Source organism: Aphelocoma coerulescens, chromosome 2 (genome assembly GCF_041296385.1).
Source record: "Aphelocoma coerulescens isolate FSJ_1873_10779 chromosome 2, UR_Acoe_1.0, whole genome shotgun sequence".
Taxonomy (NCBI): Eukaryota; Metazoa; Chordata; class Aves; order Passeriformes; family Corvidae; genus Aphelocoma; species Aphelocoma coerulescens.
In genome coordinates, this window is record NC_091015.1 from 55415690 (window position 1) to 55442979 (window position 27290).

The 27290-nt window shown below is 36.4% G+C and overlaps 1 protein-coding gene across 6 annotated transcripts in view; it reads left to right on the forward strand.

The window, feature by feature from the left end:
* Positions 1-27290, forward strand: part of BBS9 (Bardet-Biedl syndrome 9) — a 288845-nt gene that overhangs the window by 235561 nt on the left and 25994 nt on the right. Inside the window, exon 23 of one of the 6 annotated variants that reach the window (XM_069007583.1) lies at positions 17925-17987. The exons of 3 other annotated variants lie outside the window; for them this stretch is intronic. In XM_069007583.1, coding sequence (XP_068863684.1) covers positions 17925-17938 — 14 coding nt within the window. In that variant the 3' untranslated portion in view covers positions 17939-17987. Of the gene's footprint in view, positions 1-11486; positions 11645-17924; positions 17988-27290 lie in introns of those variants that run through there. 2 more of the 6 variants (XM_069007584.1, XM_069007582.1) reach the window with 2 other exon arrangements.

The following is a 27290-nucleotide window of genomic DNA, read 5'->3' on the forward strand; positions in this document are numbered from 1 at the left end:
GGGGAGGTTAGATTGGGTATTAAGAAGAAATTCTTCAATTTCTTTCAAATTCTTCAAAGGATTGTCAAGTATTGGTATAGGCTTCCCAGAGTAGTGGTTGAGTCACTATCCCTGGAGATGTTTAAAAGACATGTAAGAGTAGCACCTGGGGACCTGGTTTAGTGATGGACTTGGCTGTGTTGGGTTAACAGTTGGATTTCATAATCTTAAAGGATTTTTCCAACCTAAATTATTTGATGATTCTTGGAGGACAAAAAAATTCCATTTAGTTAACTTAGTTTTGATGCAGGCTGTGTTTTGGATTATAAAATTATTTTCAAAAAATTCCAGATGATTAAAATATTTTGTAAAAGAAAACTTCTTCCTTTTTGGCTTGAATTGTTTTGATTGTCATCCTTATATCATAGCAAAAAAGTTAGAAGAATTCCATTCATATGCCAAATCCTAGGATGCATGCTGCAGCATACTGCTCAAAGTCATTGCCTTGGATTGGATTCAGTCTCACCACAGGCAGAAGGTAGTTAACCTCTTTTCAATAGGATTTTTGGGTCCCCAAAATGTGCCCCACTTTTGTCCATTCTTGTTTCTAATTTTGAGAAGGCTAGTCATATTTTATGAGATTTGCATATTTTGCAAACATAGAGATACTCATGTATTTACATGTCTTTTTATATGTCATGTGCAGACTGTCTCATCTTTCAATCATTACAGTGATTATATGCAGCTGTTTATGAAGAGTTTTCTCTTCCATGGCTTCCTTACTTAGTCCAAGCTACTGGAAACAGTTATGAAAATACAATCTTTATAATGGACCCTCAATTCCAGTACATAACCAACCTGATAAATACTGTGAGATCTGTTTACAGCTGTTGGCTCTTAGCGAAGAGCACTCACAGCTTTACAGCTCTGTAGTTAACTTCTTTTCCTTCTCCATGCTGCACCTGAGGTACAATGATTCTCTAAAGCAAGTTTTATTAACAATTCGATTGTCCTTCTGCTACCCAGAGATTTCCTTTAAAGCAATAAAATTCCTAGTGGCCTAATCCAAAATGATTACCCAAGGGATCAAAAATCCTAATTAGTTGGTTGTGAAGATTGCCTAGTTTCAGAAATGGAGTTTACACATTTTCAAAACTAAATCCAGATGCCAAATATTGTCTTTTTAATCATCTCCATAGGCTCATAAGAGAGAAAAATGTATTCAAGAGAGTGAGAAGTAGGAGTGGTGACATTAAAAGACTTCTTTTACTGTTCTTCAGCCTCAGTGCAGATGATAGGAATTGGTGAGTTGAAACTGTAAGGCATGAACTAAAATGAAAGTTTCAAAAGAAAAATATACAGACATGGTGTGTATTTACTTACTTGATTCCAAAAAAGTAACTTTAATTCAGAAATATTGTACTTTTACATCCGAAGCCTTCAACAGTACTGCAAAGTGATGAAATGTTGAAGATTTTTGTTAACTGTCCAGGAATATTCAGTAGCTAAAAAATAAATAACAAATGGTAAGGGAAGGAAATGGATTTTAAACCCCATTTAAAATTAAACCTGTGTTTATTAGTATCAATCCATAATGGTAATACTTGTATTTGAATATACTGTTACCAACAGGGAACATTCGGTCTATTTGAACATGCTGTGAGATCCAGGCAGCTGCTGTGCCTTAGACATTCTTAAATAGTTAATAAACTGGGACTCCTAAACCTGACTCATTTATTATTATGGACATAAAATCCCACAAAAGAAAGCCAGATGTTTTGGGAAAACAGTTTGGTTTCAGGGTTTTGAGCTGTGTATCATGCTTTTCATTATAAGATTTCCTATTCCCAGTATCTGTATTTTTTATGTCTTCTGATAAGGCTTCCAAAAGTTCTTGCAGATCACCCATTCCCCACATAAATGAGTTGAATGAAAATTTTAAGGAGTAAAATGTGTGTGGCTCAAATGCTTGCTTCAAGAGCTAGTGTGTTTTCAAGAGTAATGTGAGTTTTGGGGTTTTATTCAGAAAGATCAGAGTTGCTTTTAATGGCTTTCGCAAATCTTGCTCAGCTCAAATCCCAGAAAGTCAGCCTGTGAAGTTTCACTCTTAAGAACACTGTTGCAAGCATGTCCTGTACCAAATCCTACTCCATGTGATTGAACTATGTGACTTTTCTTGTTCCTTGTCCCATTTTTACATTGTTTTCATTCTGTCTCTGAAAAATTCCATGAACTTGAGTTTGTGTTTCCTTTCATATGTATCATCCTCCCCTCACTGGCAGTGTTTAATGGCTTGGGTTTTGCTCCTCTGTTGAAATCTCTCTTGCACTTCAAATTTTGTATTAATGTAGGCTGAATGTTGACCCTCATTGAAATTCTATTTTCAAGCATATTTCTGTGTGGAAACTTGCACTGGCATATTCATTTAATTATATGTGCATCACAAGAAGGTGGATCGTTCATCTTGGGCACTGTATTTTCCCAAACTGGATTCCATTAGAAGGAGTTTCATAATATCAGTGACAATTGTTGCTTGAATTGTTTAAGATTTGTAGTTTGTGTATACCATTTCATTAAATTTTATCTCTGCATTCTCTGATTAAATGGGACTTGCTAAGGAGTTTGGAGGTCAAAATTATAACAGTAGAAGAAATCATGGCCAAGCAGAAAGTAATTTTGGTTTAGGAAGTAGTCTTATTGGTTCTAGATAAAGGTCAAGAAGAAGGAAGAATGGAAGAGCAGGCATGGATATGGGAAGTGTGTGCACAATTGTGCACAGCAAATTTTTAAGAAGCATCTTAGGTACATTCAGGCTGTGACTTGACCCTTGAGATAACCTGAAATGCTGTATTTCACCTGGCCTAGATTAATAAAGCAGCTGTGAATTATGCTTTTTTACAGATAATTTTCTGAGAGAAGTAATAAAACTGTTGCATAGAATTTTGGTACCAGGCAAGGAGAGAAGGGAAAAAAAGTCCAAGTAGGTGGAATAAGGAAGTCATTCAAAACTTTGGTAGCTACAATCTTGTCTCCTCAAGCTGCAGTTTTCTGAGATCTTTGAGACTTGAAATTGTCTCAGTTTTAGTTGAACAAGAGGAAGAAACTAGAGAAGAAAAGGACAAATGAGATTGCATTTTGCACATAGAGAGTCCTGAGTTGCATTAGACTTCATCTGTCCCTGACATATGTGAAATAACAGTTTAGTGATTTAGTGGTCAATACCACTTCAAATTATGGATCCTGACAGAACAATATTGTTGTCCTTAGGTGAGGTTTTTTTTCTGTGCTGAAATAGTCAATATATGTGCACCAAAACTGATGTAAATTATTATATAGGAAACAAAGAGGAGGCTAATGTGTATCAACATGCCTAATATTTTCTAGAGGGTAGTTTCAGTAGCTTGTGCAGAATTTTAAAATCTAGAGTGCTTTCCTTTTTGCTCAGGAGCTACCAATTTGATACCTAGAGCATAGAAAAGTGTACACGTGTATATGCTTTATCATATTTATGGGATGAAAAAATGTTTTAAACAGTGGAAAGACTGGAGAAGAAACAGGGAATATAGATTTATTTTCAATTCTTGGAGTAGATGTTAAGCATAATTAATGACAGCAATGGAGTAGATATATAAGTTGCCTTTGAAATAAGTATGAGAAGAATGCAGAGAGATGTTTTCTAGGATTTAGGACTGAAAATCTGAATAAGTATGTTTAGTAGAAAAATATATTTTAAAAGATAAATCTTGTAAGATTTAATTAAAAGAATTTTTCATAGCAAATATTAAATCTTAATGGCCATTTAAAAAAGCAACACATGAATTTGCATACGTTTTCTTCTACTTCTGGATGTGCTTTGAATGAGATGTTCTCAAATCAATGTCATAAATGCTGCCATTTACAATTCTGAATGTACTTTTATGGACATGTGGGTTCATGCTCAGATGTATATGTAGCTTACATATTTGGTGGAATAATCGAAGGCTAAAAAAAAGGATTGAAATTACTTGAATATTGACATAGAACCTGAAGTATCTGTTCATGTAAATGGTGGATTTTGTGTCATTTGGATGTTCACATGGAGATTGGAGGGTTACTTATCTTCTCTTTTAATGAGTGCAAATAAGTGGAGCATTTCCAGCACCTGTTGGCCCCAAATTAAGCCTTTTAATTTTAATTAATTTGAGCAATCCATGTAGATCATTCAGAAATTGTGTAGATTAATATTGTTTTTATAATACCACTGAAATAAAATGCTATTCTTTGGACATGTTGCAAATGAAATTAATATACATAGAAGATAATATTAATTTCAGTTTTTCTCTTTTTTTTATATCCCTCCCTCCTTCCAAGTTTGAAAATTAAATATTTAGTATTCAGATTTTATTCTTGCTTGTATCCATTGCAAAATATTTAAATGCAGATACAATCCTTTCTATGATGAAAGATTCTTTTATTTTCAGTGGTTTTGGTTTTGGTTTTTTTTATTTGGATAAAATTTTGCTCCAAGTCTGAAATTAGTAAATGGAAAATAAGATTGTACAATATTGTTTCTCTAGTTAATATAAACATTTATTGCATGTAGGTGTATAGCCTAATTTTATATACTGAAAGTGCTTTTTATAGGTAGAAGTACAGATAACAGTATACCAGTATACATCAGTTTTATTCCAGATATCTCTCATCAAATTCAACCCTTTGTACCATGCATGCCTGTTGATTTAAAAAAAAATTTAAACTAACAAAAAAATCCAGTATCCCTGATTGCTTCTTAAATAGAGTCTGAGAAGGGACATAACCCATAAATGGTTTTCTGTATTCTACAATCACACCTACTATTACACCTCCAAACCTCAATCAAGGGTTTTTTTCTGCTCTACAGACTGGCTGGAGCAGGTGTAAATGGAAAGCAGATTTCTGAGTGCTGAGCCCAGCAGCTAACAACTTCCTGTTGCAGTTGCTCATGCATTCCCTATAGGACTCCTAGTTCCTTAAATGTGGTAGAGGTACAGCTGGATAAGGACAGTCATCAAGGTGATAGCTGGAAGTGGATTCCATTTACTGAGGTTCCTGACTGGTACCCAGTAGTACCAAGCTGGTGCCTGGCAGTTTCTGACTGGTTACTACAGACTCTGTACAGAACTGGCATCATTTCTAGGGCCAAACATAAACGTAGTGTGCTGCATTGATACAGTTAATGTACAGACTTATGTAAATGTGGATTGTTTTCAGATACATGCTTAAAATCAGATCTCATTTCCAATGAAGCAAGAAACAGAGACCTCTATGCAACACCATACCTACGTCATATTTTATTCACAGTCATATCATTAGTTTCACTGAAAGCAAAGGTCATGTGCAGGCACAAACTTCTACCATTCTTAAGTTGCTTTCTGGGTCTAAATGTTCTTTTATCCTCAACGTCTTTGCTATGCAATAGTTTTTTTTTCCTTTGGACTTCTGTGTTTAGGCTTAGCCTAGTTGCTTCTGGCCAAATCTTGAATATTCTCGAACACAACAAAATCTGATACTGCATTTACTGTTTGGATTAGATTATCTAGTGAGGTGGTAAAATATTCAGCACTTTTGAGTGAAGATGAGCCTGCAGGATTCTGATTTTGGATCTAATCTCTGCTGTGAAGTTCAGAAATGTTCATATGGCATATGCATGGGAATGGCATATATGTACAGGGCACCTGTAAATATCTGGATGCAAAACCAGAAGTGATTTACAATCAAAATATAAATTAAATACAAGTTAATATGTTTCAAAAATAATTGTATGTTACTGTGCTATTTCGTGGTCTGCATTAAAATGCAGAGAAAAGGGGGTTGCAACCCTTAGATTAATGTGCTTTTCACCAGGATATCAATAAAACCCCAATGCCAGCCTTGTCTGTGTATAAAATACCTATAAACACAGTATATAACACGTTTTTACATAGTTGACCTTTTGAACAATTCCATATGTTTTTCATTTATGTGGAATTGTTCTCTCTTACTAGACTCCATTCAAAAAAATTTATTTTAGACTTGGTTTAAATAGAACAGACACCTTAAATGTCTTAACAAGCATAGCTGACCCTTTGGTGGAATTCTTAAAAAAAAAGAATTGTCTGCAGCTGCTGTGCCCATGGTGTGCTTATATCTGGGTTGTGGAATGAATAAGGTAGAACAAGCCTCGGAAGAGTTTGTACAAGTGGAGTGTAAAAGCTACACACAGGGGGAAATGTTGGCAATGGTCAAAGAAGTGTATGTGGTACATAAAATTTCCCAGCAGTTGTGCTGCAGTGCACTCATATGCACAATATATTGGTTAACTGGTAATAGGAAGCCATTGTTTTCTTTACAGATCAGAAACATTAACTCCTGGCATGTCATATGAACACGTGCATAATGTAATAGTTTAAACATGTGTCACTGTTGTAAGGCAGGTGTGAAACAAGGATATTGAAGCTAAAAGATCCTACAGTTAGATTTAGAGTCAAGAGAAAGACCAGGAGGATGCATGGTCTGGAAACAGATGATATAAATGCTTTAGGAAGCTGCTTTCGTTCTGTTACATGAAAAATATACATCTTTATACATAAAAGTCATGCTTAATCTAATTCTATCTGGTTATTTTTTCTTTTTTTCCTCTCTTTTTTTCTCTCCCTTCTGATCTCTGGGGAAAAAAATCAAGTTACCTTTTAATGATTTTTTAAAATTGTTGTTCTTGTTTTTCTTTAGCTATGAAAGTACTTTCAGCTTTTCAATACATCTATATTGAAAAAAAGAGATAGAACTTTGCATGCTTGGTCTTAAAAGGAATTGTTTTTTACCATTTCTGAGACAGAGAATTCATATTTAATATTGTAAAATCAGATTAATCTCTGTTATATTGAATGGGCAAAAGAGATTTGCAAATATTAGTTGTGTAATCATATTATTTTTATTTTTATTAATTTTTATTTTATGTGATAGCATATTATTTTGATAGCTTTCAGTATTATGTCATTAGTCTGTACTAGCTACTGAAAGCACCAGCTCTTAGTCTGATGACAATCTGTGCTCTAAACAGTCATTTCAAAGTGTATGTTCATTTCCTTTTGGTAATGAGACAAACTTTCTCTGGCTCATAAACCCCAAAGCAGCTTTAATACAGAAGTAAAACTGAGGAATGATTTAGCCATATTATGATCTTGATTTTGGATTTAGTTCCCTCCTTGTTGCTAGGAACTTTCAGAACAACAGATGTTTTAAATGTACAAAATGAGATTTTTAAGTACAGAGCAAATCCAATGGATAAATCACAGATTCAGAGCTCTGTAAACTGTTTCTGTACTATAGAAAAATAATATTCACGATCATTGTGGTATAAAATATGTCTAAAGTTGCTTTAAAATTTCCTGTATCAGCTATTTGAATGTAGGTTGTATCTGTTTTTAAATCCTTAATTTGTAGATTAGGATAATTTGCAGAAGCTACCCACTGTTTTCCTGAATGGTCTGGATGTTTTTTTTAAGTTAGTAAGAGTTCTTGTAAGTATGAAGTCAGAGCTGATATTTTCAAACTTTGTGTAGAAATTATTCATGCCATAACTCCATCCACAAAATCCTGAAGAGTTAGAAGGAAAAGGACATTTTAATTTGTCATTGAAACTCAAATATTTCTCATTCACAGGGAAAATTTATATAATATAATTAAAAAGAAAAAAAAAAAGTGGCATCCCCCCAAATGAATCTTCTATGTGACAGTGAGAAAGAACAAGAGACCGAACTGTTTCGAAGTGGTAAAATTGGGGATTTGAAGTCAAGGGTCTTCTTGCTTCCTCTGTACTTGTTTATGAGTTGGCACTAGAATGGCTCTTCAGCATATTCCTCCTCTCCCCAGCTGTTAGCAGCAGTAGGGGGAAGTGTGAAGGCCCTTTACCCCTTCTGAACCATCGTTTCTGTCTGTAGAACAGGGTCCTATTGTGGCTGTGGCTACTGCGAATGGTGTGCAAAGCCTTGATGTGAAGCAAAGAAAGTTTGCCATTGACTACAGGACTCTTTGGATCGGGCCCTGAGCTTTTAAGTCTGTAACTGTCATGGAAAATAAATACTGCACTTGAAGGAGCAAGCTCCAGGGTCTCCTAAAAGTAGCTTAAATAGCTCAGAGAGGAGCAGTATAATAACTCCTGCTTTCATACAGTAGGTTCTCACTAGTTTTACATCCCAGGGATACTGCTGGGACTCCCAAATCACTGGTCAACAGTGTAATGATACATGGCAAATTACCTGGGTAATGGCAGTCGGATAAATCACCTCCAGCCAATGCTGGTTAGTCAAGCGAGGGGTGTGCTATGTATTAACTGGAATCAATTCCCCAAAGACAAAATCAAAGGAAAAATGGACTTGAGAATTTTTTTTTTTAACCCAATATGATGATTAGTGGTCATTAGTGAAGATGATTTATTTTTCCTTATGGAAAGGCTAGTGAATGATTTAGAAAAACAAATGTGAATGTGTAAGTTTTAGCAGAAATTGCTGGAAGGGAACAGAGATTTCACAGCAGAGCTGTTCCTCTTCATGACTGAATTTCTGTTTATATTCTTCAAATAAGGGAAAACAACACAATGGAAAAATTTCAGGAAGTTCTTGATAGCATCCAAGGTTAAAAACCAGACACGATGACTTCACATTTTCATTTTCATGAGAAAGAAGGAAATAAACAGCAACTACTCTCAAATCTCCCAAATATTTTGTGGGGGGTGAAATAAAGTTGAAGATCAAAGTGCTGTCAACTTGGTAGGGATTGAAGGTGCTGAATGTGTCATTGGATCTTGAGACAGGAAAGTGCTGTGACTCGTCCTAGCCAGAGCACAAACTGTTTTTGGAACCAAACCAGAAAGTCAACTAAAGTCACAGAAAAGTGTTATATTTTTCATACCTCTATTCAGAAATATAGGACTTCTAAATCATTTGTGATGCTCACAGTTAGCTGTGGCACAGTGAATGTAGCTTAGACTGATGCCAATTACAATAATAACTTGGATCATAGAATGTTTCAAGATATTTTTCTGACGGTAATGAATCATGTGTTAGTAAATTGAGCAACTAAAGGAAGGTGTTAATGGAAGGTAGGTTCACTGATGAGCATTAAGTACATCCTGTGTTGGTCAGTGATATATGAGTCCATGGTGGTATTTTTGGAACTTCCTTTGTGGAGCATTGTTGAGTGCTAGAATTATCACCTCTTTATGAAGGCACAGGCAGGAGAAAAGAACTTTCCTGTTTCTGTTGCAGAGTTCAAATTGTAACTGCTTCATTTTCAATTTGGGCATGTGAACACAAGTCTAGAGGCTCCCATCTTATTTTACTGATGGTATTTCTGGTTTTATGCTGTAGTTACATTAGTGTATGTGAGTGTGTCTATGCAAGATTTGCACATATTTCAATTTGAATAATTAAGATGATGACTCTCAGAATCACTTGCCTGTGGGGTGCCATCTGAAGCTTGCAATGATTTTTATGAAACATTCAAAGCTCTCTGAGTTAGAACTGCTGTTTATATTTTTTTCTAATGAACTTGCTTTCCTAATGTGACCTGCCTACCTCTGGCTTCCCTTCTTTCTTTCTGACAAAGAAAAAATCCAAGACACTTATTCTCTTAATGCTGTGGTCTGCACTCCTGACTAATCTTTTTTCCTCAGTAACTTGGATATAATGTGGCAAGAGAAGCAGATATGATTCATCATCTACTGTAAAGTGCAGCCAAATAATACAGTAATTCTAAAAATGAGTAGAGGTTGTATGACAGAGGGGAAGACTGAGGCAGTCATGGAGGATTTGTGCTACCAGTGAATACAAATAACCTGACCTGCTTCTTGATTAAAAGAGCATTTACGTTTTCAGTAGCTTTTCACAGAAGAGTAATGCCATTGATGAATCTTAATCTTTGCATAGTTTTCAATATTTAGCTTATAAACAGCCTAATATATCTGGAAATTCTGTTAAACTCTTCCTCTGTGACAGTGAATTCCATAGGCAGTTATATTAATGACATAAGATGAAGTGACCATCAGTGTTCATAGTAATGGATTTTTACTTGTTTTAAATACTGTCCAAGTGCTGCAGGGGCTTAGGCAGATTTTTATTAAGGATGTGGCTAGAATACAAGGAGGGCTAGTAGCAATTGAATCTTGTTTCCATCTTAGCTGATGTTTTGAAAGGTTTTAAGTGGTGCTTTATTTTTTCTGGGATTTCAGCTTGTTATTAACAGCCAAAGCTGGATTGAAAGTCTATTCTTTAAGCATCTGTAGTTTCTTTCTATACTGAAAAATAGAGGAGCTGAGGCTTTCTCTTCTGAAGAGGAAGTCCTTGTGTCTGCAGAAACCACTGAATCTTATCCATTTTCCAGACTCTTTGTAGCTGAACTTATTGTCTTACTGAGGTGATTCTTCTCTCTCCTAAGGAGTACACAGGGATGATTTTTCTGTCCCCAGGAATTTGTTCCCACATGGTGCTATTTCTAGTTTCAGCCAGCTCTCACTCATCTGAGAACGACTTCTGTAGTTTCCTGGCTGACTCTTCTACTCCCTCCTCCTTTGAAGATGCTCTTTTTGCAAAAGTGACCAGAAAGCTCATCACTTTATGGATCATGCTTCTGAACTTACTCTGAGTCACTGATGGAATCAAAGGCTCTCTCAGCATCATTCTTTTTTTTTCCTTTTCCTCTTAAGTTATTTTCTTGTTAGTATCTGATCAAGAGAACCACCCAAATACTTGTATAAAAAAGAAAAAGCAGTTCTTTTCAATGGAATAAGGAGATCAGAGGTCTGTTTTGTTGTTTGGCCTTACAACAGGTTGTGCCAGAAAGGACTAAGCGACTCTCATAAATCAAGAGAGCAGTCTAATGTTTCAAATTGCCCAAGAAATCAGTTTGTCTTTTTTTTAATCTGAGTCAAGTACAAAAATGAAGGTTGTATTTTTTTGTGCTAAAATTTTAATATGGCTGACCAGGAAGGTTGAAGCTACACTCCCAACAAGAAGTGGATCAACTAGGAGTTGGAGTACTAGGACGTGTCTGCCAGAGTTTGCCACAGGAACCAAATGTCAGTTCTTTCATAAGATTAACTTTTCCAAGATGCCTCATAAATCCCAATTTAAGTCTTTCCTTGTACATAAATGGAAAAAAAAAGATGTTCTTTTAGTGCATCTCCTAGTTTTTTTTCATGGACTCCATTTTTCTTTAGTTAATGAGAACATACTTTCTACTGTTGTGAAGCTATTTCTTGTAAACAAAGAAAACAAATGGAACTTCATGCTGTCTGGATTATCTAATCAGAGGAGCACTTAAAATAAAGTCAGGAGGGATTAAGATTCCTGATGTAACCATTAAATTGGACAGCCTTCCAAAGGCTCAAAGAAATGGGGCAAGTGGGAATAGAAGGGTCTTGTTGAAAACTACATACTGTATGTTACACTTTGGAGTTCTTAACAAACTGAAAGTTGACCCTTAAATGGAACATTTGCTTCAATTCTATTTAGCTGCTTTGTTTGCATGATGCTGATATAACAGTCGTGCTGAAAATGAAGAAGATTTACAAGTCATTCAAACTGAAAAGAAATAATGATATAAGTATGAAACATTTTTTGGACAAAATCTCTGACAAAACAGATGCACAAATTGTTATAATGCAACCTGAATATCCACCCATGACAGACCCTTGTCTAAGTATTAGAGGTATATAGCCTAAATCTGCTGAACCAAGTTGTGCTGCTGCTAGTGTGACAGTCTTAGTAACCAAGCTGGGCTGGGAAGAAACTAGGAACTGCATGTACTTAATAGCTATGGCAATGATTTTCTTAATTCCTGTGGCAATATGTAGCAAAATTGAAAGAATACTCTAAAACATTAATTATCCAAATGACATATCATATTCTGGAATATAAATTATTATGTATAGCTCAGTAGCAAGATAAATTCCATTAAGAAGCTTTGGCTTCCATGTCTTAGGTCTCCTTTTTTACCATTTGTAATTTTGGAGTTTTGAAGAATAAAATGGAAGGTATGACATGAGAACATAGCTCTGTGCTGTAACAACCCAAAAAGAAGGGGTATTCAAGCTGGGGCCTTGTGGCCTGGAATGGGGGGACAAGTAGGTGAGCAAAAAACTGCTTAAAGAATAATAGTGAGCACATAACGAGATCTGTCTGTGACTAAATGCTGCTGAACATCTCTAGCATCCATCAGGAGGAGGAGAAGAGTGTACTCTCATCGCTGTGCTCTACATAAAATTGGGGTGACCATTTGAGACCCTCAAGGTCAGGGCTGCCATTCAGCACAGCCCAGGCAGGCTGGAGGAAAGGGCCAATAGGAACTTCAGTAAATTCAGCAAGGATACTGTAAAGTGCTGCAGCTGGAAGAATTAACCCCTTACAATGATACTGAGGATGGACTGGCTGGGAGCAGCAGGTGAGAGGGGCCTGCAGAAGTTGGACAGGTTGCTGAGCATGAGTCCCCATCATGTCCTGGCAGAGAGGGAGACCAGCATTGAGCCCTGGTGGGCAGGAGCACAGCCTATAGGTTGGGAGAACAGATTTTTCCCCCTCCACTTGTTGGATACACTTGGCCATATCTAGATGCTGCATCCCGTCGGGGACCTCAGGTAAGGGAAGGATACCAACAAACTGAAGCCAGTTCAGGTGGCCAGGGCTGGAGCTTCCCCACCAAGGGCAGAAGCTAGGGGAGAGGACTGGTTCACCCATGCCAAATCCAGGTATGCCTGATTGATTGAATGCCTTCAGTAGGTTCTGTAGTGCTTGTTATTCTTTCCAGTTTTTTTCCAGGTGGCTTTAGTTCCAAAGTAACTTTAATGAGAAAAATCAATTTAAATTGTGCCTGTGGGTGTTTTTTGATAATTGATATTTATTTACTGACTTAAGAAGAGGCATGACCGTGGCTCTCTTAAAGACACAGATGAATGTGTTTGTACTATTAGCTATGCTGATAATTTTGAGCTGATTTTTTTTTTCAGCCTCTTCTCTTGAAAGTGTTTCATTTTAAATAAAGTATCAATGACAGGGAAAGACCACAATGAAGGGCTGTGCCATTGAGTAATCATAGGAAATAGAGATTTTTGACTTCTTATCTTTGCTTCAGTGAATTTTAATTATTAAAAATGTTGCAGAGAGTGAGTCAACCACCTCTGAGGAGCCAGTAGGCAGGGAATGCCCAGGTAGCTGGGAAAATAGTGCAATTCAGCACTTGACTTAAAGACTCTCTTTTTTGAAATGTATGTTCTACCTGGAAGCATTTTTATAATCCTCTGTTTTTGAATCGGGAAAATTTACATAGTTTTAAAAGTCTATTGAAAACTTCTTGATGAGTTCTAATCTTAATTTTATCTGTAACATAATATTTGAGGTTTTTAATGCTACTTTTCTTCATTTTGTGTTTATCTTTTCTGCTTCCTGGTCATTTTTATTTCCAAGTAGTTTCACAAAAACATGTCTAAAATCTTCTGGATTTAGAATTATTAGAAGTGAAACTATTCTGCAAGTAGTAGCTACTGTAAGGTGGAGTACTGTGCTTGCCAACTATAGAACATTTGTTAACAATGTTTATTATCATAATGCTAAAGGTATGTTATTACAAACTTTGTATGAATAATATTTTTGTGCAAGTTACAGCACACAACAAGGTGTGCATTATAAAACAGTGTGTCTTTGGCTGAGTGACCTAAGTGACTTGAAAAGTAGAATTTCTGTATATATCCACACAAATGTATTCATAGCATTAAAATTTTCCAAAACTAATTTCTTTTGAATGGTGGGAGAGATTAAAAGGGGAAAAGTGATTCTGTATGATCTCGTGATGGAAAGAATTTTGAGCTAATGACTGGATTGTAATTTATAACTTCTTCCTGTTTTATTTTTTCAAGGTGGCTGTATGTTTTAAGTATATTGTAGTTCAAGATGGAAACAATACTGCTTTGTGATTTTAAAGGAACTTATCTTCACTGATGTGTTGAAAAACATCAGTGCTGCACATCCTGTCTATTTTCAACTCACTTGGTTCCACATAGTTAAAAAAAAAGTGGATTTCTGATAATTGTTTGTTCATAATGTAGCAGCTAATATGTATATTCTGCACTATGAAGAGTTTGTATTTCAATATCAGGTACTGCAGAAAAAGAAAAATGAAATAGCTAAATCAGCTAGTTTTCACAATTACAGTGTCAAAGTCAGATGTGTGATCAATGCTCATTACTGGGGCTGTAGAGTATGCAGAAAAGTAGGATAGGGTGAAACATCATCCTGCTCTAAGAGGGATGTCTTACTTAAGGAAATGGATTACTCTGTGGTTATGAATTCCTTTCTCCACTGTCAAAGGAGGCTCTTTTATTCTATTGAAGTGGATGCCTAATTTTTGTATTATTACCCTTAGGGGAGTGGAATCCTACTTTCCCTTCCCCCCGGCATTCCCCCATATAATGAAGTCAATTGCTAGATAAAACTAAAGCTGGTAACAAATGAAACATTAATGTTACTATTGTGTTTGTATGATAGTGTTCTCATGCTTTGAAAGAAATGGTGCCCTTACTAAAACCCCAGAAACTCATTCCATGTAAAAATCAGCGCTATTTTACTGAAGTCAATGGACTTTTTCTGATTTTATGTGAGCTGAAGATCTGGCCTATCTTCTGGAGCTAGTGTGGAGGACCTTTCATGCTTACTTTTACTTTATTAGTATCTTTGAAACACAGTGCACTGCCATATATTTGTGTCAGTCACTTTTTGGAATTGGCATTTATTAGCTACTCATGAAGCATGTAAAGATTTTGTAATTGATTGTTTTACCCAGAAATAACTAAATGAAAATACAAAGCAGGTTTTGCCATCTGAGTGCTGGCAGGGAGCCAAAATGTTAAGCTCTAGTATATATCTGAAATAAAACTTGGCATAAAACAATGAAATGTGTAGAGAGGTTTGTTTCATTAATACTGTATTGGCACAACAGAGGGCAAAGTTCTGCTTTCTGTTGAATGGAATTCAATTTCCTGATATCATTAATGTGAAAAGGGAATTTGGCCTCCATCTTCTTAAGCCACCCTGTCTTCATTATTGATAAGCTATTGGTTGTCTTGGTCCACTAGAATGGTGTGGACTGTAGGTCTGAGACTGAAATAGAGGAACTTTCCTGAGCATCATGCAGTGTATTAGGTAGGTGCTCTTTAGTAGACCCATGTTTACTAGCATCAGAAAATATGATGGATTGCACTGAAATGAAATCATCAGGTTTTTAAACAGAGTGGTTCCTTTTTCAATTTCAAGAAAAAGTTTGAACCACTGGATAAAATTATGTGCCAATTATGTATAACTTCTTTACCACTAGAATAAAGGAAGCCATAATTCTGTGGACTTATGTTTTATTGAGTTCATCTGTTTTCATTTATAAATAGAATGTAAGAGAAAAAGAAATCTGTGCTGGTGGACAGTGAAATAATGCGGCTTTTATACACTTGCAGTGAAATGGTTTCTTTCTTGACAGGTTGAAAAAAGACTCAGAAAAGGCAAATCTACTTTAAGAATGTCAGTCTCAAATAATGTAGTTGTTAATGTTGATCTTGAATATTGTAATTAATAATCAGCCTGCTTATTTTTAACAGCATATTCAGACTCCTTCCTCCTGGAAAGAGGAAATTTGGGAGGAAGACAATTACTTTAACAATTCTTCAGAGAAGAACTTAGGCTAAGTCTAGAAAACCCCATATTTGGGGCATAGTTTCTTTTTAATTGCCTCAGAAATTCCTATGGATCTAATTTCATGATTTAGAATGTTTAAACTTGTCCTTTTGTGTGGATCCTTTTAAAATTAAATACAAGTTAAATCCAAAAAAACCACGGAGACGTGAGGTATGTAGTACATAGGAAAGTATATAACCTGGGACAAAAAAGCAAGAAATCCAAAAGTTTCAAGGTTAAAATTCTCCTGTTGCCTTTAGCCTGGATGATTGCTGTCCAGAAAAGCAGACTATATTTTTATTGTAGATAGATAGACTTGTTCATATTAACTTCTTCAGAATGATAAATATATGTACTGCTAAATCTTGCTTCTGTCTGCCACTCAACAGTAATCTTATGTAACATCAAAGTCGTGAAATTAATCCCTGGAATAAATCATAATTAGGGAGGCAAGTGGTACAAACAGGAATGAAGTATTTAGTGTACCTGTCACTAATGAAGAATTAATTTCTCTGAAGTATATTAATCTAAGTATTAACATATAGCTTGCTAATTGAATTTATGGTATACGGAGTACAGGATGAATATATTCTAAAGTATCCTCATAGATCCCTTTAGTAGTAATTAGGACTGTAAGGACAGCCTTGTGATATTTTCATTACATCATTAAAATGAAATTATTAGTTAAGTAGTCTTGTACCAGAGCCATACCAAAGGGGTAGTGTTAGCTTAAAAAAGGGAATTTTTCTACTTCAAAGATTTAGTAAATCCATGATAAAAATAGTACTTTTGTGCGTGTATAGATGCATGTACATTAATTACAGAGATCCTGGAAAAATCTATTACGGATTCTAGACTTCAAAGCTAAACTACCATTCATTTCAAAATAAGGTGTATGTAATCTGTAACACACACTCCTTGTAAATTTCCAAAGCATCCTCCTTGATAGGTCCAGACTATAGTAAATTTCAGTGAAATTAGAGTATTTGTTGCAGTATTTACAAAATTTGTTATGAGAGTGTCTGAGCTTCAGTGAGCATCTTGAAGATAGAAAACATCTTCCGGAGCTGGGCTGTGAAGCTATCTGTGGCTGATTTCAGTCTGAACTGTGGACATCATTTGGTTGACAGCAAGAGCTGTATTTTATAGTTCTGTGGTAGAGGGTGAATAGCAAGCATCCAATTTCACTTTTCTATAAATTTAAGATAATTATATATCTCTTGACTTTTGCCCCCAAAATCTTACATCTTATAACAGTTCGTCAACAGTGTTTTCCTGAATCCAATCAAAAACTTAAGTCCTAACCCTTGACTTTGTTGTTTGGGGTTGGGTTTTTTAATGATACTGCTATTACATTGCAATTTAAGACTTAATTCAGCGTAAGAGGAGGAAAAACTTCTGTGGAATCAGCTGGGAGGTGAGGGGTGAAAGTTGTTTCCTGCCAAGTTACAGAGATATTTTGCCACTTAACGTTAACTCTTAGGAAAACGTGTGGGCTCAGGGGCCTTACTATTGTCTAAATGCTTACATGTCTAAGCAAGTGAATGAACGTGACTTCAGCACAGAAGGCTTTACTCCAGCATTGGTGGCACCAGCAGTGGCAACATGGTAGCACAAGTCAGCAGTCCCAAAGAGCACTGAGAACCAGTAGAAGGCTTGTAGATTGTCTTTGGGGCCACATCTTCGCAGAGGTGCCCATTAAAATTCCTGATAAGCCTTTCTTCTCTCTGTGGAAATATATGGAGGACAAACTCAGCCTGTGAAGAATTGTGAGACACACAACTGGGAAAACTGAGCATCAGAAAAAGCAAAGACTGAGCTAAGATGAGGCCAAATCCAGGGTGAAAGGCAAATAACATCGTTAGCGAGAATTCGCTTCAAAGAAACGTGCAACTTTCTCTTCGTTTTCTCTTTGTACTAGAAATACCCTAAGGATGCTATATTTTTGCTTCCTGCTCAGACCAAAAAGAAGGAATGTTACTCAGGCAAAACTCACAAAAGATGTCTCCAATAAAAATGTATTACTTTCTTTTATTGCCTTTCACTGACTTAACAGAGATTTAGATGACCTAACGTACAAGAGCAGTATAGAACTCTTTGCTTCTCTGTAGTGTTCAAAATCGTTCTCTAATATCTGTCATAAATTACATGTACCTGTTCTAAACCCAAAAGGCTGACAGTAAGAGCATACTCAGAGCTATTACAGCTATTTCTCTTTTTTCCTTACCTTATGACCAGCAGGTGGGACGTAAGGAAATATAGGAGTCATTATACAGAACATCTGAGAGCTCCTTTGCAAAGGTGAGCCATCTGTTTACTACAGAAAATAATTTTTAATGATTGTTTTTCAGCACCAGAGCACCAATGAACAACTTTTAAAAGGTCAGAATGACTGCCTATATTTTGCTGCCATGGGCAATCCATCAGGCAATAATTTAACCTGTATGCCCCTTCATACACTTATGCAAGTTCCATATTGTATTACACATCTGTCATCTACTTTGTATTTCCCCAAACAGTCTTTTTGACTCATAAACTATGTTTTCTTTAAAACTGTAGCCTGTATAATTCTCTGTGGAGACAGAGGAAAGGAAAAGGATTGCAGAGAATTGTTTCCAGAGTGCTTGTGTATAGAGGGATGATTAAGAAAGTGAGAGTGAATTTATTTAAGATTGAGAAATAAAACACGTAAACTAAAACTGGATGGATGCCCTTGTGAAGGGTCTCTTTCTGGACTTAAGATGATGGTAGAGTGTGCCACCAGTGTGGTAAGAATATACAAGCTGTAGCAAAAGTTATTTAATGCATTTGTCTTCAAACTTTTTTGCTTAAACACTTTTACTTCCCTGAATGAACCCAGATGCATGAGGCTAATCCAGTCAGTGGATCACTGCCTGACTTCTGTGGCGGTAACGTGAGGTTTCTTTGGGGCTTAATTTCATCATGTGGACAGAATGGGAAGATTTTGTTGGAAAAAGCCCACAACTTTTTTCTCCAGAAGTGAAAGTGGCATGTGGAGAGAATTGCGCTGCTCCCGCAGCCATTGTGTTACACTTGCCACTCTTCAATGTACCTGGTATTCCGTAGCACTGTGTGCTCCGACTGCCTTGGGCTGCTTCTGTCTCAGCATCAGTCTCACTGTGCCCTGCGAGACTACCGCGAGAAGGTTTGGTCTCTTACTAAATGAAGCGTCGGTCATGAGAAGCCATCCTAGGAAACTTTCCAGGGAACATAAAATGTAAATTGGCGTCATTTTTTGCAAATAACACTGAATCAATAATCAATGCTGTAAGAGAATGGGGCTGCTCTAATGTGAGTATACCCCTTTAAGGATGCATTACTGATTTCTTTTAATAACTTTTTACTGTGCTATCCCATTTTTAGTTAGAGAAAAAATAGTTCTACAAAAATATTTATGATTTTCTGCTATATGTTTTGAAGAAGAATCAATAAGGTTGGAGATAAAAGACGAAAATGATAGTTGGTGTTTTTTAAATTTGGTGTGCCAGGTCAAATATGTAACAGTACACTTAAGTAATTTTGTCTTGATGAAGTTTTTTCTTCCTTCATTATAATTTTTTTTTATTCCTAATTTAGGATAGTCAAAATTCTATGAAAGCATAAACTCCTTAGTAGAGTTTTTAAGAGATGGGAATATTGGAATATAGGAAAACAGGAAATAAACAATAGATATATTGAAAGACCACATATTTGTGGTGTTTGGGCTTTTTTGTTTTCTGTTCATGTCATACTTATTCTGCTGCTTTTTAAACACCAGTTCTAAAGTCTTATAAAGTTTATGTTCAAGTCTATTTATCACACTCTGGGTTTTAGTTACGCATTTTATTTGAATAATCAGGAGAAAAGGTGGCATCAGCCTGATGGGTAACTTGCTTCAGAATTTGCAGCTTACTCTTGTCTTTGTGCATGTAATAAAAAACCTGTAGCAGACTACAGAACTATGTAATTTTGCAGTGCCCAGACAACATGATCTTATCAAAATGAGATTACCCATACTGTCAAGATTGCAGATATCAACAGTAGATGTATTTTCCCGTGAAAGAGTGGAAGGGGCACTGTATTCACAGAAGCATCTTTGGTATTTTCAAGATGGCTGGAGTTCATTTCAAACAAACCAATTAAGTTCATATTCTATTTAATAATATTAATGTTTTCTTTTGTTGATGTTTGTGGACAGTATTAATTTTTAAGAAAATAAATTACATGTCCTAAACAAGCATCAGAAAAAGAAGTTAAAAGAACTTCTGCCTATCCAAATACTGGATAAATGTTGAACACATTTAGTCACTTTCAGTTTTTCTCCCATTTTTTCTAAAGTGAAGAGCTATTGTGAACTTTCTTTGGGATACATAATTTGCTGCTTCTTGAAGAAGTTCTGGTCATTTTAAGCTTCAATTAAAACATCTGAATCTGCAGGAATTTTTCCTGTAGTGTTCATGTAGTTGTATAAAAATTAATCCATTTGAAAAGAATTCTTTCCTAGTTCTGCAGCAGCCTTTGCTACCTAGGGGAAAAACTTCAGTGTCCTTCCCTGCAAGCCACAATAGCCCAAGTTATTAGTATTCACTACATGCATTATGTTTCCATTTAATATTTCTCCCTTGTCCTTTATGTCCCTCTCCATTTTCTGTGCATAATGTTCATTCTTGTCTAAGTACAGGAAGAACCAATTATTGTTATAGTATTTCAGTTAGGTGACATTGTATATCGAGGTATATTAGGCATTTAGGAAATACCACAGATAGATGGCTGATGGTTTGCCTGCTCTGACATTTTATTCTTCCAGGTTATAGACAGCCAGGCCATGTTTGCTTATGCCTGTGATCTTTGGGAAGCTTGTATCTTTAGCCCAGCTATGGCTAATGACCTTCACAGATTTTGCAGAGAGATCTGTTTAATGCAGAATTTTAAGATAGCTGTGTCTGTGTTCTCTGTTCAAATAATAAAATATCTTCATAAAAATTTATACAAGGACTCAGCCACAGAGATACTTATGGAGCAATTGGACTAGTGCTTTTTCAAACTATTTTCATTTGTAAATTACATCACTGTTTCCAAAAGAGCTGGAGAACTGTAATGAAATTTTTTTTTTCAAGGCTTTTAACTGACTGTTGATTACAAATTAAAGATGCCTATTTTTGAGTTTTATTACTTGTCATTCCTAAGTGACAATTGATACAATTCTCATAACAGTCTTCATCTGTAAACCTCAGACTTTTTGTCTGTTTCACCCTTTATGATCTTTTCGTCATTACCTTGACTGTTACGATCTTCTCTTCATCATGGCTTCCTCTTTCATCTGTCCTGTTTAAAAAGAATTTTTTTAAAATCTCTTTTTTTAAGATAATTTTTTCCTCTGTCCAATCATCTCTATTATTCTGTTTCTTACCACATCATATTCAGTCTCTCTACAGTTTAATTTATAAACCGAGATATTATCCTGCAATAAAATGTGCTTTATTCACAAGATGTTTTAAGCTTATTATATTTTTATATGTTCTCTGAAGTCTATACAGATAACCCTTTTTCAACTTCTAAATATAGTACAACGGTAACACAGAGCATTTCATCCAGGGTACAAGTAATCTAGCAACAAAAATGCCTGTGTTACAAGGTTTGAGTTCAAATGTTCAAGGGTAGAATTGGCTGTAATGGTATATCTGTGAAAAAAATAAGCCTGTGGTGAAGTTGGAACCCCAGTGCCAAAGCACAACATATAATTGGGCCTAATTTTTTCCATATGTATCAACAAAAACAGTCTTTGCTTCCATGAGAGATGAAAGCTTCCCTTTCTGTCATATTTTTATTTTGTATATAATTCCTAACTCTTTATAATTTCATAGGCTTTAAAAAAAAAACATGCCTAGATTTAGGGAGAGATGAGCTGTCACCCTGGATTTGAGTTTATATTTCTAATAGAAAAGCCTTTTTTGGTGGGGAAGGAAAAACATGGCTATTTCCCCTCCCCTGCCAAAAAGGCTACTATGTTAAAATCCTTGTACAGTGCCTGTGAGTTATCCAAGTTGGCGTGGAACAATCCATTTGTGAATTGATTTAAATACCTCATTTAAAATAAATAATCTAGTGGAATTAGTGTCATAAATCTTCATAGAATAAGCTTACTATTTATATAAGATTGAAGAAGTGTTAAATACATTTCTGTTCTGTCAACAATGTATGGTGGTGTTTCTCCCTCTGTTCAACTTTATGCCAAGTCCCAAATAAAGGATGCATATTTTTTATGCATTTGTTCTGTTGTTTAATGTGGTATCTTTCCAAATAATCTTTCTTCCTGCTGTCTTTAAGTTCAACTAAAACATATATGAATTCTGTAGAAGACTGATGGTCTAAATTACGTTTCATCTATATTATGGTGTATTATTTTATATTCAATAAATTCACTGTTATCAGGATTGCTGAGATACTCTCTGCATCCAATTTTACCTCCTCTTGGAAGTTATACACCCAGGCATGCAGACATTGTTGTGCTTTCTGCTTCAGTGTAGGGCCAATCAAAACTGCCAAGAAGAGTATCCCAAAAATTGTCATCTTGCAGGTGACATTGATGCAATGGCTGCTAGATCCAAGTACTTTGCTACACGTATAAACAATCTCTTGCCACACCAGTCTGCTTTGCCTGTTTGTGTAGTGGCAGCCACAGAGACTCCCAAATGTTTGACTGTGTTCAGAATATGGTTAGTTAGGGCTCTGCATGCTGCTAAAACAGCCTTTTTGTGTGTCTCCTAAGGAGGGGAAAAAAAGTTAGACTTCATGGAAATGTCTCACAGGATGCCAGCGGTACCTTGCTGGTTTACTAGTTCACCTCACTTCAACTCTAGTTACATCTAGAATTTGTTTTGTAATTTATCCCTTCCTTGACTGATTCCATGGAAGTGAAGGGATTATTTTTCTCCCTGCCTTTACGTCTTTACGGGGTTTAAAACATTTTGCTCTAGACATGGTTGTTTTGCTAGGAGCAGAGCTGAAAGTTGCTCTGGCAGTGAGAGGAGATGTCACTGAACTGAGCTTTGAGTTCCCCATATTGCTGGCTATGCTGGACTTACTTGGATGTGGATGTGAGCTAAAGTCATCTTCAGAGTTACTCCTCATGGGCTTTTATGTGTCCTATAATGTATGTAGTGCAGCACACCTTTTCCAAATTACTTTATACACTCACTTTCTGTTTGTTAGGGAAAAAAAGAAAAAGCAGGCACTGAAGAAGGAGGAAGAAGCATTTTTCATCTTTTGATGAAGCTAGAAAACATCTAGCTTAAAATCAAGGAAGTAATGTCTTGGTTACAGTACCTGGTTTCCATGGATCCCCACTGATGTATTTTTATAGAAGCTGCCTTACGCATCTTTGCTACTGGTTTAAGAGACTCCAGGAAAAGCAGCCAGGTCAGAAGAATGAAGCAAAGAAAATTTTCCTGCCTTGTTCTCATTTCAGGTCAGCCAGAAAAATATTCTCTTGGACAATAGGTGACTGCAAATACCAGGGCCCTCCTGTAGCAGCAGAAATCCTTTTGGATTTCTTCCAAAGGATTTCTTTGAGTCTTAATGCAGGTCAGCCACCTTAGAAACAGGAGCTGTTACTTATGGTGTTCGCAGCCTCCAGGTGCAAACCTTTTTCCTTCAGTAGTCTGCTCCTGTCACTTGAGTCACTTGATTGTTTTCAAGTCTTGAACTGGTTCTGCTTCCCTTTGTTGCATCCATTCTCCACATGTACCATGACCTCTGAAATCCCCAGGCTATGGAGCCTCGCCTCTTGAGTACGGGGCATCAGAAGTGAGAAGTCTGGCCTGTATGCCCACTTCAGACTTGGATCAAACCCACCACTGAGCTACCTATAGCACTTCTCCTACAAACCCCCTGCTAGTCTCGGCCCCCTTCTGACAACCAAAAACCATATTCCTTTGACTCACTTATGTCAAATGAACTGTGCTGCAAAGTAGATACATCTCTTCTCTCGCTTCCTCTATTGACAGCCACTGGTTTTATTTGCTTCCATTAATTACTGTCTCCTGCCTGAATCACCCCTGTTCATCCTCTCATTTCATTGCTTTCAAACTGTCCTTTCAGGCTTTTAGCTGTACTTGTGCTTTCCTGCAGCAGTTCCTCTCTAGCTGCTCCTAACTTGTCTTCTGATCTTGGCAGTGTGTTTTTACTCCAGTCTCTGAGTCTTCTCTTCATAAACTCCAGCATTTTGGACTCCTTTTACCTTCTCAAAGAGGATTTCTTAAGCCAAAATTTTAGGAATGTAATTCTGGCCCTACTCAATTCAACTGGCTGAGGATTTTGCCATCTGTCTGTGTTGGTTTTTTCCCATGTGTTTGGGCACTATTTGCATACATAATTGTTACATATGGATCTGTCTCGTAAAAAAAAAAAAGCTGAACTTAGTCCAGTCTCTGTATAGTCAGATGATTGATATATGACCAGTATAGACTAACAAAAAGAACATTCTCCAATGTGCATATTGCTTTGATTACTGAGGTTTTTAGAACGTCCAAATGCTGTACAAAATGAATAACAAACATCAGATGTTTGAAAAGTTAACTCAATAGAAGTCAAGGACATAATGCTTAGTAGCAACTTGCTACAAAGAGTTCATATTTTTCTATTAATGGAAAATGACACAAAGATGCCCTTAGGCCAGCTCAGTATTTGTATTAGTAAGTGACCAAAACTGTGTGTCAAGGCACTCACACACATACTAATCACTTGCATTTGTAACTGCTTCCCCTGTCTTCCTGGCAAAATATCAGCATTAGGAAATTGTGACTAATGGTAAGAAAAAAGAATATTGAAACACTTATCTTAATAGGCACTTTATCAGAGCAATCTTTATAGGTGTCAAAGAAAAAATAAAATACAGTTTGATTAACCTAAATAAGATAGAGTGTGAATGAAGCAGGCAGTTCCTTTGAAATGTAAGTGAAAGTGACCAAAACAGCTCCTACAGTTTGCTTTTATTGCTTATTATTTTTTATTGCGTTTGTTAGGAACATGAACAGTGTATGTACTCATTCCTTTAATACAGAATCAGTTTTGTGCATGTACAAGCATGAAAGAAAGGCAAGTCTACAGTGTTCATCTGTTTTGATTTCTGGATATTTTTACTCCTTTTAAAATCTAATATTTCTGGGTAAAATTTGTTCCCTTTGTTCCCTTGTTTAAAAATAGGGGGGGTGTTTTTGTTTTGAATAATTAGTTGTGGCGTCTGATTGTATAAGAATTGCTCTATTGTTTGGACAGTATGACAGCCTCTTGTGTTTTAAGGATTTTTTTCAGGCAAATGGCTTTTGAGAATGGCAGCATTTCAAGATTATGAAACTGCCGCTGATGGTAATGGTTCTGTGATAATTAAACTGTCCACAGTCTCTTTTTTTTTTGTGAAACTGAGACAAGGGTAGTTGTGATTTCATCAAAGGCTTTGTTTGAGCTCTGGCAGCTGGCAAGGCAGAGCCCTCTGCTAGCAGACTGAGTACCATCCTGAGAAGTTTTCACTATACATTTCCTTCATCAGCTGCATATTCATCACATTTCATCTTTGCCCATCTTGTAAGGGGACTAGTCAACTTCTTGGTGTTCTTTGTTGACAGAATAGCCAATTTGTCCTCTTAGTACTAATGTATTAAAATTGGCTTTGGGGGGCTTCTTAAGCTGCAGGTAAGGAATAACATTCTCCTTGGAGTTTTGTTCTTTGCATTACAGTTTGTGTAAGAAAACACAGTAACCTAAACTGCCCTGATATTAAAAATAAAATTATAAAATACATTGCATCCTTGCATTAAAAATAAAAAAGGCTTTCTTATCATGCTTTAAAGAAATGTGCATCATATTCTCTGAAGAGGTCTGCAAAAGCCTGTGTGTCTATCTTTCTGCAATTGTGTAGTTCTCCTTAATGCTTTAGGACTGGCCAAGAGTCTACAGTTAAGGGTGACCACAGGTTCCCATAGCTGAAGCAATGCTGAGAGCTTTTCACAACTGCTTTTATGTGAGGGATTGTGCCATGTAGGCAAGAGATTATCTACTGTTTTCTGGAAAAGCATTCCTGTAAATTGAGTCTCTAGAGATTCATGGGAGCAGAACTATATAGCCTGGCATATAAACTTTGTTCAGATCAGTGGTGGCATATTGTTGTTGAAGCAGTACGTTTATTTACTGCTCAGTTTGTACCCTCACATTAAAAACTTTGGACTTCTGGGCATTCAGAACCTCATGGGATCAAGTCCTTCTACTAAGGATACTGTTCAGCTCTTATTCTGTCCCTTTTTATATAGTTTTTCATTTAGCACTGTCTATTAACACGGTCAAATTAGATCTAAATGTAAGGTGAAGAGCCAATAGATAGAAGGTGAAACTCAATTTAAAACTTACTTATGGTGTGATGCTTGTAACACATTTTTAATGTAGGTAACCATTATAGACTGACAGCATCTTGTTACAATAAATACATCATTTAGTAGCTGTATGGTCTCTATTGACTTGTGTGTGTGTTATTCTTGGGATGAGATTCTGTTGTGATGTGTACAACACAACTACTGCCCGCTCTTGGGTTCGGAAAGAGGTGGTCCTTCTTCCCTAGCAGAGAGAACAAACTGAATCTGCTGAGAGCTAGCTCCAAGGGGAAGCCTGGAAATTCAGAGCTATGTTAAGGAAAGACATGATTGTAATAGTAAAACTGGGTAAATTCCACTTCTAGTGAAGAAGTTAAAAGGAGGACAACATTTTACTGTGAGAAGTATTTTGAAGAAATTGAGTGAAAGATGAAAGAGTAAAGGAAGATGAAGGGGATTTATACCTAGAGAATTGGGTGATTCAGAGTTTGGGTAACTAGGGAATGGAAGAGTCAGCAAATACTCAGCAGAGCTTAACTGGTGAATTGTAAGAAATTAAAAGAGGTTAAAGAACAAAGTAGGAAGTCCACAAATAGTGGCAAACAATGAGTGGACAAAAAGTCTTTAAGGCTATTTGAGATAAAAGCCTAAAGTGTTTGCAAGTACATTACTAAACAGGCAGTACATATTTCTGGTTAGTTCTCTCAACACTCTAGCTTGTGGCCATTTCCTGTAGTGTGGAGCTACATAAGATGACTAAGCTGGTCCAGGATCACTCCTTGCTGGAAAGAGGAGATTGTTCCCCTTTCTTTCTACTGCTCCTGCCTTGCCCATGTGCTAGCACTTTGTTCACTAAACCATCAGAAAATAAATATTTGTGTGATTTGTGTCACTTTAGCTTTCCTTGCTGTTATGTGATAATTCAGTTGTGGAGTCTGGTGGGTCTTAGCACTAGTACAAGGAAGAAATGGAAACAAGCAGCTGGAGTAAGTGACAGGAGGTAAGCACTCCATTTTGTATTGATGACTCCTTGGAGCAGCCATCTGCCTGTCTCTATGCTGTGGCTGGAGTTTTACAGTCATCTGAATCATTTAAGTTCAAGCTCCTGCTGAAAGGAGCAGGAGCTGTGCTTGCCTCTCAGCCATGCATTTTCCCTGCCTTGTGGTGACACCACCAGTGCGAGGTAGGATGGTCAGCTGAGCTGAGACAATTAGCAACCTGACAAAAGAAAAGAGATCTATTT